At 45.4% G+C, this 12939-nt stretch overlaps 2 protein-coding genes across 6 annotated transcripts; both read left to right on the top strand.

Moving 5' to 3' along the window:
• Positions 1 to 760: 760 nt before the first annotated feature.
• On the top strand, positions 761 to 4358 carry LOC100382788 (uncharacterized). Its single transcript, NM_001175492.1, is given in 3 exon segments — positions 761 to 1257; positions 2472 to 3403; positions 3823 to 4358. Coding segments are annotated over 3 exon segments (1446 nt in total). The 5' UTR covers positions 761 to 1254; the 3' UTR covers positions 4334 to 4358.
• A 2286-nt stretch (positions 4359 to 6644) lies between these two features.
• LOC100501122 (DNAJ heat shock N-terminal domain-containing protein) lies at positions 6645 to 10997 on the top strand. 5 transcript variants are annotated; one of them, XM_008670299.4, is made up of 2 exons: positions 6645 to 6962; positions 8089 to 10993. In XM_008670299.4, exon 2 carries the CDS (start codon positions 8207 to 8209, stop codon positions 10415 to 10417), a length of 2211 nt encoding a protein of 736 aa, XP_008668521.1. In that variant the 5' UTR covers positions 6645 to 6962; positions 8089 to 8206; the 3' UTR covers positions 10418 to 10993. The 5 variants fall into 5 exon arrangements, with proteins under 5 accessions (XP_008668521.1, XP_008668522.1, XP_008668520.1 ...); XM_008670300.3 differs by having other exon boundaries at positions 6646 to 7511; XM_008670298.4 differs by having other exon boundaries at positions 6646 to 7511; positions 8045 to 10993.
• Positions 10998 to 12939: the final 1942 nt, after the last annotated feature.

Raw genomic sequence — 12939 nt, 5'->3', positions numbered from 1 at the left:
TACTTCCAAATCAACTAGTAATATGATATTAATCAATAGTACACCTTCTATTTCTCTTTATAAACGTAAACATTAAAATGTATTATCGAACAGATACTAAAGATTTAAGATTTATTAAATTCTTAGCGAACACCGTTCTATGCTCGTTGATGTTATGACCAAAAGAGTCTACGCGTGATTTTAATGTAAGGTGTAATAACAGTTATAAGTGATGCCAAAAAAATCTAGAACGAATGGGATACATCATGTAGTGTAGATCGAAGGACAATCGGCTGAAGAGATCTAAAAGGAGTATTTCGTTGTTCACGTTGAAAGTGAAACGGAAAGGTCGAGAATCGAGATGGGAGTGAAAACGGACGGGTTCTATCAACACTCAGCAGTATATACCTCTCGTCCTCCACGTCTCGTGGAGCCGTGGACCGAGACCCGCACCCTGTCCCCTGGCTCCCATCCCTCGTCATTCATCCTTGTGTTTGTTCAGCGGGAGGTGTCCTGTTACCCTGTCCCTGTTCTTCTCGTTCCTGCCTCTTGCAGAATTTTGGAAACAGGTTGTGGCGGCGTTCAAGCCTGTAAAGCTCTCCCTTTTCCGATCCACATCATCTCTGCATTTTGGGAAACAGGTTGTTTGCATTTCATAATCAGAGCCCACCCTTTTCCAGCGGACTAATCCTTCCTTGTTTTGCGCTAAAGCAGTCCAGTTAGCATTGCTCACTCATAAAGTCTGTTGAGGCAGCGTTGAGCTCTTTCTGCAGTGTGTATTCCTTGCTTCCCGCAATCCAAAGACGCCTCCTTTCCTCGTCTCCAAATCCGCAAAGTTTTCGTCCATTTGGCAATCTCGTCAGTGCTTGTCAAGCTCTAGAATCAAAGCCTGATCCCAACTTCTGCGCCAAAATCCCATCTTTAGTGATTCCGTCCAGTCCGATGGGGACGCTCGGGGACAGACTGCGGGCCTTCTCGACGAACCGGTGGCTGGTGTTCGTCGCCGCAATGTGGCTGCAGTCCATGGCCGGCATCGGGTACCTCTTTGGCACCATCTCGCCGGTCATCAAGGCCGCGCTGGGCTACAACCAGCGCCAGGTGGCCGCGCTCGGCGTCGCCAAGGACCTCGGCGACTGCGTCGGCTTCCTCGCCGGCTCGCTCTCGGCCGTGCTGCCGTCGTGGGCGATGCTGCTCATCGGCTCCGTGCAGAACTTCCTCGGCTACGGCTGGCTCTGGCTCATCGTCACCAGGCAGGCGCCGGCACTGCCCCTCTGGATGGTGAGTTCGTCTTTTGCTTTTTTCTTGTTTACTCCGTTCAATGGTTGTTCGTGTTATGAACAGTAGAACGGTTCGGTTTAGCCTTTTTTGTTTAGGAGGAAAATTAACTGCTCTTGGTCATGAAATCTGGAGATTACAGGAGTTACTGCCGAATTACAGCACAAGTAGTCCACTTGTTGGCTGTCAAATTGTTCTGTTCCCCAGTGACAAAACTCGATCTATTTCTATTTGTGCTGTGAACTGCTCATTTGTTTATAGAGTTGCCAGGTAGGTGGGCCTGAGATGGGGATATAGCCTGTGCAGTCGATCATGTTAGTGCAAATATGCAATCAAACAATCTGATGCATCTAATTAAAATCCAATAATTTACATTTAACTCATTCCACTTGAGACCTAGTACCTATTTTATATTTAATCCCTCCCACCTAAAATAGCAGTCACCATTGAATTTTGATCGTATGTATTAGATCACATGATTGCATTTTGTACCAATATGATCGATTGCATAAGATATCTTCCCCCTAAGATGTGTCCTGATGATTAAAATTAAACAGTTTGACTGAACCAGCTAAGGAACAACTGGATCGTAAATCAGATCAAGTGCAATGATGGCTTTTCTAAGCACGTTAGTTTACTTCTTGAAGTCACCAATCAAATCACATGAGTGTACAGCTGAGGGTATATTCGTTTTTAGTGTCCGTATTTAGGTTGTCGTTGTCACTGATGTTGGGCCATGTGCACAACGTTTTGTAATTTAATAGTGGTGTAACCATTATGAATTATATACATCGACAGTAACTGGTTGCTACCTTTTCTCAATTTCAAGGTGTTATTCATCAAAAAATTGTGCCGTGGAGTACTTTTTTCATCTATTCAGAAGTAGGCTGTTTCTATGTTTTTGTCGTAGCAGAAACTCCTTGGTTCCTTCTGCTTGGTTGTCAAAATAGTCTAGCCATACTTCCTCAAACTAATTTTCCGTTGGTTGGCAAATGGAAATGATGCAATGCAATCAGTTTGCTGTACTTGCATTTTTTGTTCATATTTTACCATCGTCTTAGATCCGCGTACCAACTTATGTGGAGTACATGGCACACACATACCAAATTATGTGGAGCATGTAGTTTTCTACTCTGCTAGCAAATATTGTGGAACCATATAGTTATATGGGTTTATTTTCTGATGCTAATTGTAATATTTCACTGTTGTTTATTCAGATGTGTGTTCTTATCTATGTTGGGACCAACGGCGAGACATTCTTCAACACAACTGCACTTGTTACATGCATCCAGAACTTCCCCAAGAGTAGAGGTCAAACAGTGGGTATTATGAAAGGATTTGCGGGCCTTAGCAGTGCAATCTTGACACAACTATATGCCGTAATGCACACACCCGACCATGCAACACTTGTATTCATGGTTGCAGTTGGTCCATCATTGGTTGCCATTGGTCTGATGTTTATTATTAGGCCCGTTGGAGGTCACCGCCAGGTGCGTCCATCCGACAAGAACAGCTTCTTGTTCATCTACACTATCTGCTTGCTCCTCGCCTCATATCTTGTCGGCGTCATGCTAGTCCAAGATTTCATGCAACTGAGTGACAATGTGGTTAATTTTCTCACTGTCATTCTACTCATACTTCTTGTTTTACCAATCGTGATCCCTGTGACCTTGACACTGTCATCCAAAACACAACATCCAATTGAAGAGGCTCTCCTTTCTGATCCATCAAAAGGAGAGACAAGCACTTCACAAGAGAAAGAGGATCAACCAGAGGTCATTTTAAGTGAGGTGGAAGAGGAGAAGCCTAAGGACATTGATTCATTACCTCCATCTGAAAGGAGAAAGAGGATTGAAGAGTTGCAGACCAAGTTAGTGCAAGCTGCAGCAAGGGGTGGGGTTAGAATTCGGAGGCAGCCACGCCGAGGTGAAAACTTCACCCTGGTGCAGGCATTGGTGAAGGCTGATTTTTGGCTTATTTGGTGGTCGCTCTTACTTGGATCAGGATCAGGTCTGACAGTGATCGACAATATGGGTCAGATGAGCCAGGCTGTTGGGTTCAAAGATGGGCATATTTTTGTGTCATTGACGAGCATATGGAATTTCCTTGGTCGTGTTGGAGGTGGCTACTTCTCTGAGATTATTGTCAGGTATTGACACTGACCTATCCACCACTGTTTGTCATGGAAAAAATGGTCTGCTATTGTTGTTAGGCATCATAATTTTTTCACCAAAACTTAAAAGCTTTTTCCATTTTGTTAAATCTAGGCTGACGTGCTTCACTTTGATTCAGTTATTCTGGATACCTGTATGTTAACATAGAGGCTTGCTCCACAGCGTGTGTTATTTGTGTTGGAAGTATTAGTGAATTGTTTGTCTTTTTCCACCAGCTTAAGCTTTTGGTCGGTGCATGCAACTCAATAGTTTTATATAAATTGCAATTTCTTCTACTTTAGTTAATTAGTTCACCCTATAACTATTGTTTAGGTTTGATAAAGCTTGAATTGTTCCTTTATGCATATCAAGTTTCAGAACTGTTAATATCTTGATTTGTTGTTCTTCTAATCAGGGAACACACATACCCAAGGCACATAGCGCTGGTAATTTGTCAGATCCTGATGGCTGTTGGGCATTTCCTCTTCGCAATGGCTTGGCCTGGAACTATGTACGTTGGAACCTTCCTGGTTGGACTCGGATATGGAGCTCATTGGGCTATTGTGCCAGCTGCTGTCTCTGAACTTTTTGGCGTAAAACACTTCGGTGCAATGTACAACTTCCTCACAGTAGCTAACCCCGCAGGGTCACTCGTCTTCTCAGGCCTTATTGCTAGTAATTTATATGACTATGAAGCTGAGAAACAAGCGCAGCGCCGTCAGATAACATCTCTGACATCTCCAAGATTGTTTCACAGCATGGGTTTTCTTGCAGATGGAACACTGAAGTGTGAAGGAGCTGTCTGCTTTTTTGTGAGCTCACTGATTATGTCAGCGTTCTGTGTTGTTGGAGCTGGCTTAAGCCTCATAGTTGTTTACAGAACTAGAAGGGTTTATACTCACCTCTATGGTTCAAACCGCACATGAAAATTCCACGGAGATAGGATATGCCATTTCCTCTTGTTCCATGTACCATAGCTTTTGCATATATGTGTCATACATACACAAAATTAAAGTTTGCCTGTATATTCTCTAAACATTTGAGAGGTTTTACCACACGAACTGCTGTTCCCAAATAGAAATTTATACACGCCTCATGTGTCGGATAGCTAGACTGTAGTTCAAGCTTGGACCATGAATTCTGTAATAAAGGCTTTGTACTACGACATACATGTCCTCTCAGCTCCAGCTCTACTGTAATTTTCTTTTATGTGCGTAATAGAATCTTATATGGTTCTGTCAAATCTAAAAGGCCTAGTTGTTATTTTGTTGTTTCTCTTTTGGGACGTATCAACTTGTTACCAGTAATTCTGGCTTCCTGCACAACTTTCCTGTGTGCTTGGTCCCATATATAGACTGCACCTGGGATCTGGGAATAACGACCTGAAGAGAAAAGAATCAGGATTGTTACAATGAACATTAACTTGGACCACGGAGCTCTTCCAGCCTTGTCAAATTGTGTTATCGGAGCTCCAAACTTACCAGGTATGAACAGTTCCTCTGAACTGTTTCTATTCTGAAGCTGGAACACACAATGGGCCAAGTTCCAGTGCATTTTGCAATACTAGGTATCTGTTCTTATACATATTTCCGTTACTAGCATCGCTGTATTTGCAGAAAAGCTACAGTAACATCAGAAACACTGACTCTCACTGCTTGGCATTTGCTCTGTCTAAAAAAATGATGATCCCTATCCCTTTTTCTTCCTGAGCTTCTGAACGTAAAATGTACCAAAATGGTCTTATTTTCTCATGACATCTGTGTTGTCTTCCTATTCAGCTGAAGGATCAATCAGTTACCCAGCTGTTCTACACTGGCTATACACTGAGCCCCAGGCTGCTAATTCGTCAACAACTGAAAAGTTTGAAGTGGATGAGAAGGACCTACAAGCTCACTTTTATTTCTCTACTCCTGGCCAGTGGCCACCCGCGTCTCTGAATCAGCTCCTACATATTTCTTGAGCACTTTCGGCCTTCTGGCCATTGGGTGAGCAGCTCTCAACAGCAATTCCAGCTTCAACCCTTCAAGTTCATTTACCTCAGGGGCGGGCAACAAGACCATCCTGCATTCTTGCTGCTGCATGTCCATAACAGCACCAGCGCATCATTATGTCCTCACCAGCTGTTCCATTATAAACTCTGAAGTGTGATCTTGATTAACGTTCTATTACAAACTCTAAGCCAGTAAGCCTCTAAGGACCCTTATGTTCGTCCATATCATCTGCTGTCTTCTGGAACTGGGTGCTGCTTCAGCTGAAGGTTGCAGTTTTATTGGAAGCTGTGGCAAATGCTCATGTTCTGTACTTTACAAGCTCAATATAATCCGTATTTATCACGTATGAACCAGTTGCAGGATTACTCTGTCTGTGAATTGTTGTTACACTGACAGAAGAAACGTCAACAATGTTAGTACTTGCTCTAGATATTTTTGTGTTAGTGCTGTTTATTTTACTACTGTGTTCCTTTTTCAGATACCCGTACAGAGAAAAGAAGTGCTGGTGAGTGATGATGTCGAGAGGGAATGCTTAAAGACTAGTAACAATGGGAGTGGGTCCCACACTTGGGAAAAAGGACATCTGAGGGCTAGTTTGAGAACTTATTTTTTCAAGAGATTTTTATTTTCTTAAGAGAAATTAGTTTATTTTTCATTTGAAAAATATAAATTACTTGGTAAAATGGATTTTCCAAACTATCCATCCGTGTCTCACACAAGAGATATCTTCTCCAGTGGAGGAAAAAGAATAGAGCTAAGAGAGGAACCTTTTTTGGCTGGTGGTTGTGATATATTAACCATAAGTATATAGCATGTGAAAGTCCTGATATATCCCTGGCATTTTGTTGTTCCAGCAACAGCACCAGGTTACCCCGCGCTGCTGTGATTTTACACAAATAGCCCTTAATAAAGTGTCACGTACGCATACGACTAGTATATCGCGTAGCTGTACGCAAGCAAATTACTTCATGAGTGCCTTTTGCATGTCTGAGTAATGTGGGGCCCGCCAGGAGGACATTAGAGCCATTTCCCATATCGAGCGCCCTTGTGCTGGGCTCAAATCTCCAGCTAAAACAGTAATCGGTCTCTTGATCCCAAATAAATTCGGCAACCATCTTCTTTGCTTTTATATGCACGTATTTTTTTTGTGAAATAAAGAGGAAAAAGCTTGGAAATCCCGAGAAAGCCCCTGGCTTAGGGCTGAACCCGTTATTTGGGCTGCAATGTTACCGGAATTAATTTGGGGCGCCGAATAGGGGCAAAGTTCGAAACTTTTGGAGCAAACAACAACAAAAAAAAACAGAGATGGAATAATTTATTTCCCTTTTTACAGGACACACATGACCTGACCTACTCTTTTTCTACTACTACTGTGCTGCAGCAAGCTACATGACCCTTCTCAGCACATTGCCGTCGTGTATTGCAAAATTTCGGAGGCTTTGACTAAAAAAGCTTCGTTTTTTCGAGCTTGCTCCTGCCCCGAAATAAAATTCGGGGCCCCAAAAATTCGCAATTCTGGGGGCTGGCCCCCCGAATTAGCGCGCCTCCCGGAGATCCGGCGCCGGTGAGTCCCCAGTCGATCCCTCTCTCTGTCAGCTTCTGGTTGAGGTGCGTCTCGCCGCCGGCCGCGGCCTGGCGCGGCGGCAGATCTGGCGGGCGCCTAGGGTTAGGCCCGTCTCGCCGGGAGTCCCCGATCCATCAGTAGGGGGCGGCCGCCGCGTCTTCTTCCCCCGCAGCCGAGATCGCCCCTCCGCCCGCCGCCTGAACCCTTCTCCTCCCTCCGCTCGCTGCGCCGCAGCCCGGAGAGGAAACCGCGCTCTGTCGACCACCGCCTGGGGCCCAGCGTCCTCGCGACCTGCTCCGGCGTGGCGTCCGCTCTCTGCAGCCCCAGCGTCCCCGCGACCGGCCCCGCGCGGCCGCCACACAGCTCCGCTGCTAGGTCTCCGTCCCCACATGACTCAGATCCAAACACCATGGTCTCCGTTCCCCATGAGCCCATGAACCAAACACATAGTCAGTTCCTTCTCTTCTTAAGGCTGTGGATCACGCGGATCGAGGCGTTTCTTCGATTCTAGCTGGGGTTTGGGGGAGGTGTTCGTGAACTGGATTCAAGGTGCCTCCTACTCCTAGGGGCCTGGTTTGTTTGTTTCGCTTGGTTTTTTTTACATGCTATTGTCGGTGAGGTTCGATATTTGTGGGCGTGTGTAGAAAGTTTGGATCTTTTGTTCCACTTGTTGCTATGAAAGACACCATTTTTTGTCGTGGGAATTGTTGGAGGAGTTGCTTGATCTGCTTAGTTTAGCAGCTGTAGATCAAGGATGGAATCGGAGTAAGGATGCTCGGGAGCCCGAATTTAGCGAAGTGAATCTCAGTGTTGCATAGTGGTTTGATGGAAGTACATGCTCTTTCCGAGCTGAAATGTCAGTTCTCCATGAAATAGAGCTATCGATAAGTATGGTTTAACTGTAGCCCTCACTTCTAATTTCCTTTGGATCTGAAATGAATTGGTTGAAATGTGGTAGTTTACTTTTCTGGGACCTCTTAAGTGCTTATTTACATGCGTTTTTGTAATATATACTGTTACGTCATGAGTTCTTCCGTTTTGATGTTTGTTGAGATTTCTAATCTGGATGTACTTAACTGCAGGCCCAGGCAGTGAAGATTTCTAATCTGGATGTACTTAACTGCAGGCTAAGGCAATGAAGATTTCTAATCTGGATGCACACTTAATCTTGTCCAGTTCTTGATCTTGGGCTTTGCTGCTTCCTCTCAAGTTAGTTTGTTGGCCAATCGAGTCCAGAGGCGCAGATGAGTGAGGAGTACAATATGGATGTGGCCCTAAAAGCCAAAAATGTTGCTGAGACCAAGTTCCATGCCCGAGACATCAGGGGTGCTCGGAAGTATGCACTCAAGGCCCAGAATCTCTGCCCAACACTTGAAGGCATATTGCAGATGGTCTCAACGCTTGAAGTTCATCTTGCAGCTGAGTCCAAGATTGATGGAGAGAGTGACTGGTATAGGATATTGTGTCTAGGTGCCTTTGCAGATGAAGAGGAGGTGAGGAAGCAATATAGGAAGCTAGCTCTGCTGCTGCACCCAGACAAGAACAAGTCTGTTGGTGCTGAGGAGGCCTTCAAACTGATCTCTGAGGCGTGGAGTGTGTTGTCAGATACTAGCAGGAAGGTAGTTTATGATGAGAAGCGAAGAAATCATTCTGTTGTCAATGTAACCAATGGCATTTATACCTATGATAAGAAGGCAAACAAGAGGGCTCGAAAGAATGCTGCTGCTGCAGCTGCTGCCGCTGCTGCTGCCGCTGCAGCTGAGGCTACTACTCGTCCTGTTGGGATTGATACATTTTGGACATCTTGCAACCGCTGCCGGATGCAGTATGAGTACTTAAGGATTTATCTTAATCATAACCTGTTGTGCCCAAATTGCCATAATGCATTCTTGGCAGTGGAGACTGGGTTCCCTTGCAATGGAAGCAGCTCATCATTCTCATGGTCAACCAAGCAGCAGCCGCAGCAGAACCACAATTCAACCAAGCATTCATATGGCTCAACAAGCAGGACTTCTAGCATCCCTGGTACAGGGAATGGGGGGTACCAGCAAGATAATACTTATGATTCTTACAACAATCAAGGCTTCCAGTGGAATCAGTACTCCAAGACAACAACTGCAGCTGTTACTAATGCTTATAGTACACAGGCCTTGGAGAAACAGAGAAGGAAGCATGACGAGAGCTACAGCTACAACTATTCTGAAAGCGGCAACACATATGTTCATGAGAAAGCTGCTTCAAGGCGCGGTCGCTTCTCAAAGCGGAGAAGGCATAACTATGATGCTTATACCACTGTGGATTATGGTGGCGATAACAAAGAAACAGTTGCTGCAACTGCAAGCACAGAACCAACTGCTGTTTTTACTGATGTGGGACGGGTCAATGGTACTTCAGTGGAAAGGTTTAAATCTGCAGTGAGTGGAAGAAGAGCAAATATTCTGGGTGAGATTACCCAGATTGATACACGAAATTTACTTCTTGAGAAAGCCAAGGCAACTGTCTGTGAAAAATTGCATGAATTAAACATCACACCATCTTCACGAGCTGCAGATAGAAGAGGATCTGAAGGAAAGCTGTATCCTTGTGACAACAACATAAAGGTCAACGGTGTCCTCTCTGACAAACCTGGCAAGGGAGTCAAGCTATGCAACTCAAGAAGCATGGAAATCCAAGTGCCTGCTACCGATGACAAAAATCCAGAGCAACGCCGTGTGCCTGTGTCCATCGATGTCCCAGACCCTGACTTCCATGATTTCGATAAAGACCGAACGGAGAAGGCTTTTGATACTGATCAAGTATGGGCTACCTATGACTGCGAGGACGGCATGCCCCGCCTATATGTAATGGTTCAGAAAGTTCTTTCAACGAGGCCCTTCCGGATCCGCATGAGCTTTCTCAACTCGAAGTCAAATATCGAACTGGCGCCTATAAACTGGGTCGCCTCTGGTTTCCAAAAGACATGTGGTGACTTCAGGGTTGGGAGATATCAGGTGAGCGAAACGGTGAACATATTTTCACATAGAGTGAGGTGGACTAAAGGTCCCCGTGGCATCATCAGGATCGTTCCCCAGAAAGGGGACACGTGGGCCTTGTACCGTAACTGGTCCCCCGACTGGAACGAGCTGACGCCTGATGACGTGATATACAAGTACGAGATAGTGGAAGTCGCTGATGATTTCACTGAGGAGCGAGGGCTGACTGTCATCCCGTTGCTGAAGGTTGCCGGATTCAAAGCCGTCTTCCACAGACACGTGGATCCCGAGGAGGTGAGGAGGATACCAAAGGAAGAGCTGTTCCGGTTCTCGCACCGGGTTCCTTCTCGTCTCCTGACGGGCGAAGAGGGCAGCAATGCCCCGAAAGGCTGCCATGAGCTGGACCCTGCTGCCACTCCAGTGGACCTTCTCAAGGTTATCACGGAGCACAAGGAAGACGCGGTGGCGCAGAGTCCTAAATAGGAGTGAGCGACTCCGATAACAGCGAAGATAAGGTAGCTGGATGTCTGAGTGACCAGATCCCCACTTGGTTAATGACAGCGTGCCAGCACATGATGGTGTCTAAAGCTCTACTACGCCATCTTATTTTCGGCTGATGGCTTGGACAACACTTCCAGGGCAAGCAGCCTGTGTGTGTGTGTGACGGACTTCTGACCTTGTTAATTCTTAGGCATTCCTAACATTTGATTCTATCACTACACAAGCCAACCGCCACGTAGATTAAATGGCCATTGGGAGGAGGCCGGCCGCGCACGGCACCGAGATGAGATGAGGAGGTTAGTCACGGAGGTAGGGAGGGTGAAGATGTTACTTGTTTGTGTTGCTCACTCTGTAATGTAGGAGGCAGGCTCGAGCCGAGGGAAAGAGCTGCTTGGCTTTGCTTGCCCATGTACCCCGCATTTCTGTACCTGTTTTTTTACTTATGATGATGATGATGTATTTCCTTCTTGTTTTATAGTAGTAAGTAATTCACGGCCAGTAATTGTAGACTCTGGTAACCGTTTCGGAAAATCTAGTGCTTTATCTGGTGGATGATTCTGTCTGACCCTGTGCTGTTTGGCTGTGCACCGAGCTACTTGGATGGATTGGCTGATTCGAGGATGAATTCTTTGTGCTGACGCATGATGTACCCAAGAATGTACTCCTGGTCCTGGCATCATGTGGATTGTACCGCTGACACGGAGCACATGAACATGGCGCTGAGGATTTCATCACGACGACGATTGAGGAGGCGCGGCGGATGGACCGCGCGCTCCAGATCTTCTCATGACCAGAAAGGCTCGTCGTGGCACGGCATCAACCACATCCCCATACAAACCAACTATTAGCTGTTGCTGCGCCAACAGTTGCTAATACTATTAGCTTAGGTGGTATTTGAATTGCCAACAGTTGCTAATACTATTAGTTTAGGTGGTGTTTAAATGCACTGAAGCTAATAGAATAGTTAGGACAACGACGGTTATGTAAGCACTGTGTAAACGTGCAAGTAAACCATCTAATCTATTAGATTACGATCCAATCACATATACAACCATGGTTTGTTAGGGGTTTTTTATAAAGATTATTGAGTTGGTAGTTGAAGGGTTTAAATGTTAAATATGACCTACGATTGGATCACGATCTAATGGATCAGATGGTTTGCTTGCACGCTTGCACAGAAGGACTGCTTGCATAGCAGTCGTTGCCGTTAGGTAGTTAGCTAAGGAGGTGATATGTTTGAATGCATTAGAGCTAATAATTAGCTGCTAAAATTAACTGAAGGCATCCAAACTGTATAGCTAATAGTTAGCAATTTAGTTAATAGTTAGCTAGTTATTTGTTAGTTAGCTAGTTTTATCAGCAATTTTTTAGCTAACTAACTTTTAGCTCTTGTGTATTTAAACATCCTTTTAGTTAGCTAGTTAATAATTATTTGATACGAGTTATTAGCTGCTAACTACTAGCAGAAATTCAAAAAGACCTACTACGCCACAAGAATTAATTCCCTAGACGGCACCGGATGTGGGGATGACAAGTAGGACAATCACTCAATCAGACAGGCGCGCATCGCTGGAAACACTAATGGTCCTATCCGTATGAGGCTGCCTCGAGATCGAATTGTGGCCACAATTATTTGGCAGATAGGAAAATAGCCCCGATAAATAGATCTTTATCGGCACGCATTAACCTCTCTATTATCTCCATATTGACAAAAGAATAAAGAAGGAAACGACAGAAAGTGTGCGCCTTTATACAGACAGCAGTGGTGTACGAGACCGAGTGAAAAGCTGAGACAGCATCATCGGAGGGCACCAGGACGGGGCAACCACAACCAGCAGTTCTCAGGGTTTTTTTTTTTTTTTTTGCATCTGACTGCCATAGGCCATAGTGCTCGTCCCATCGGCAAATGAAGCACAGCCACGGCGAGCCAGCGTGCTTGTGCCGCGCAAGGCCGTGATAGGGAGGCGGCAGAACCGGCACCAGCCGGCGAGACTGCCTCATCGGGTTGTGCCAATACAGCAATTACCCACAAAAGACAGAGATCCAGTGGGGTAGAACGAAATACTTATGGTTCAATAAGGGTGCGTTTGGTTAGGGAGTCAACTGAGATGAAACGGCTCTATTCCAGTTTCTAAGAATTGAGGCGTTTCATTCTGTGTTCGGCAAGTAGAACGGAACCGCTACATTTTTTGTTTGGTTGAAGAGTAGAATAGAGCGGAACCGCTCAGTTTATTGTTTGGTTGAAGAGTCATATGACTATTGAGTGGAGTAGAGAGAGGAGAGCGCTCGCGTCCGCGAGAGGGCTCGCATCCGGTCGTTTTGGTGGAGCGAGAGTATCCCAAATATTTGTCATTTATAGACTTCAGAAGCCGCTCCACTCTCCTCCATGAAAACCAAACATCAAATAAATAAGAATGAAGCCGTTCCATTCCCCTCCGCTCCTCAACCAAACACACCCTAACTCACTCCACTCGATTCTAGTAGCTCGCCTCGACTCGGCTTTA

This window comes from Zea mays, chromosome 2 (assembly GCF_902167145.1).
Source record: "Zea mays cultivar B73 chromosome 2, Zm-B73-REFERENCE-NAM-5.0, whole genome shotgun sequence".
In the NCBI taxonomy this organism is placed as follows: domain Eukaryota; kingdom Viridiplantae; phylum Streptophyta; class Magnoliopsida; order Poales; family Poaceae; genus Zea; species Zea mays.
Note: the sequence above shows the minus strand (reverse complement) of the source record. Positions and strands in the feature narration are given on the sequence as shown.

Bases quoted from the DNA above. Each gene is read 5' to 3' on its own strand.
- LOC100501122 (NM_001195932.1), top strand. From the start codon at position 8,207: ATGAGTGAGGAGTACAATATGGATGTGGCCCTAAAAGCCAAAAATGTT.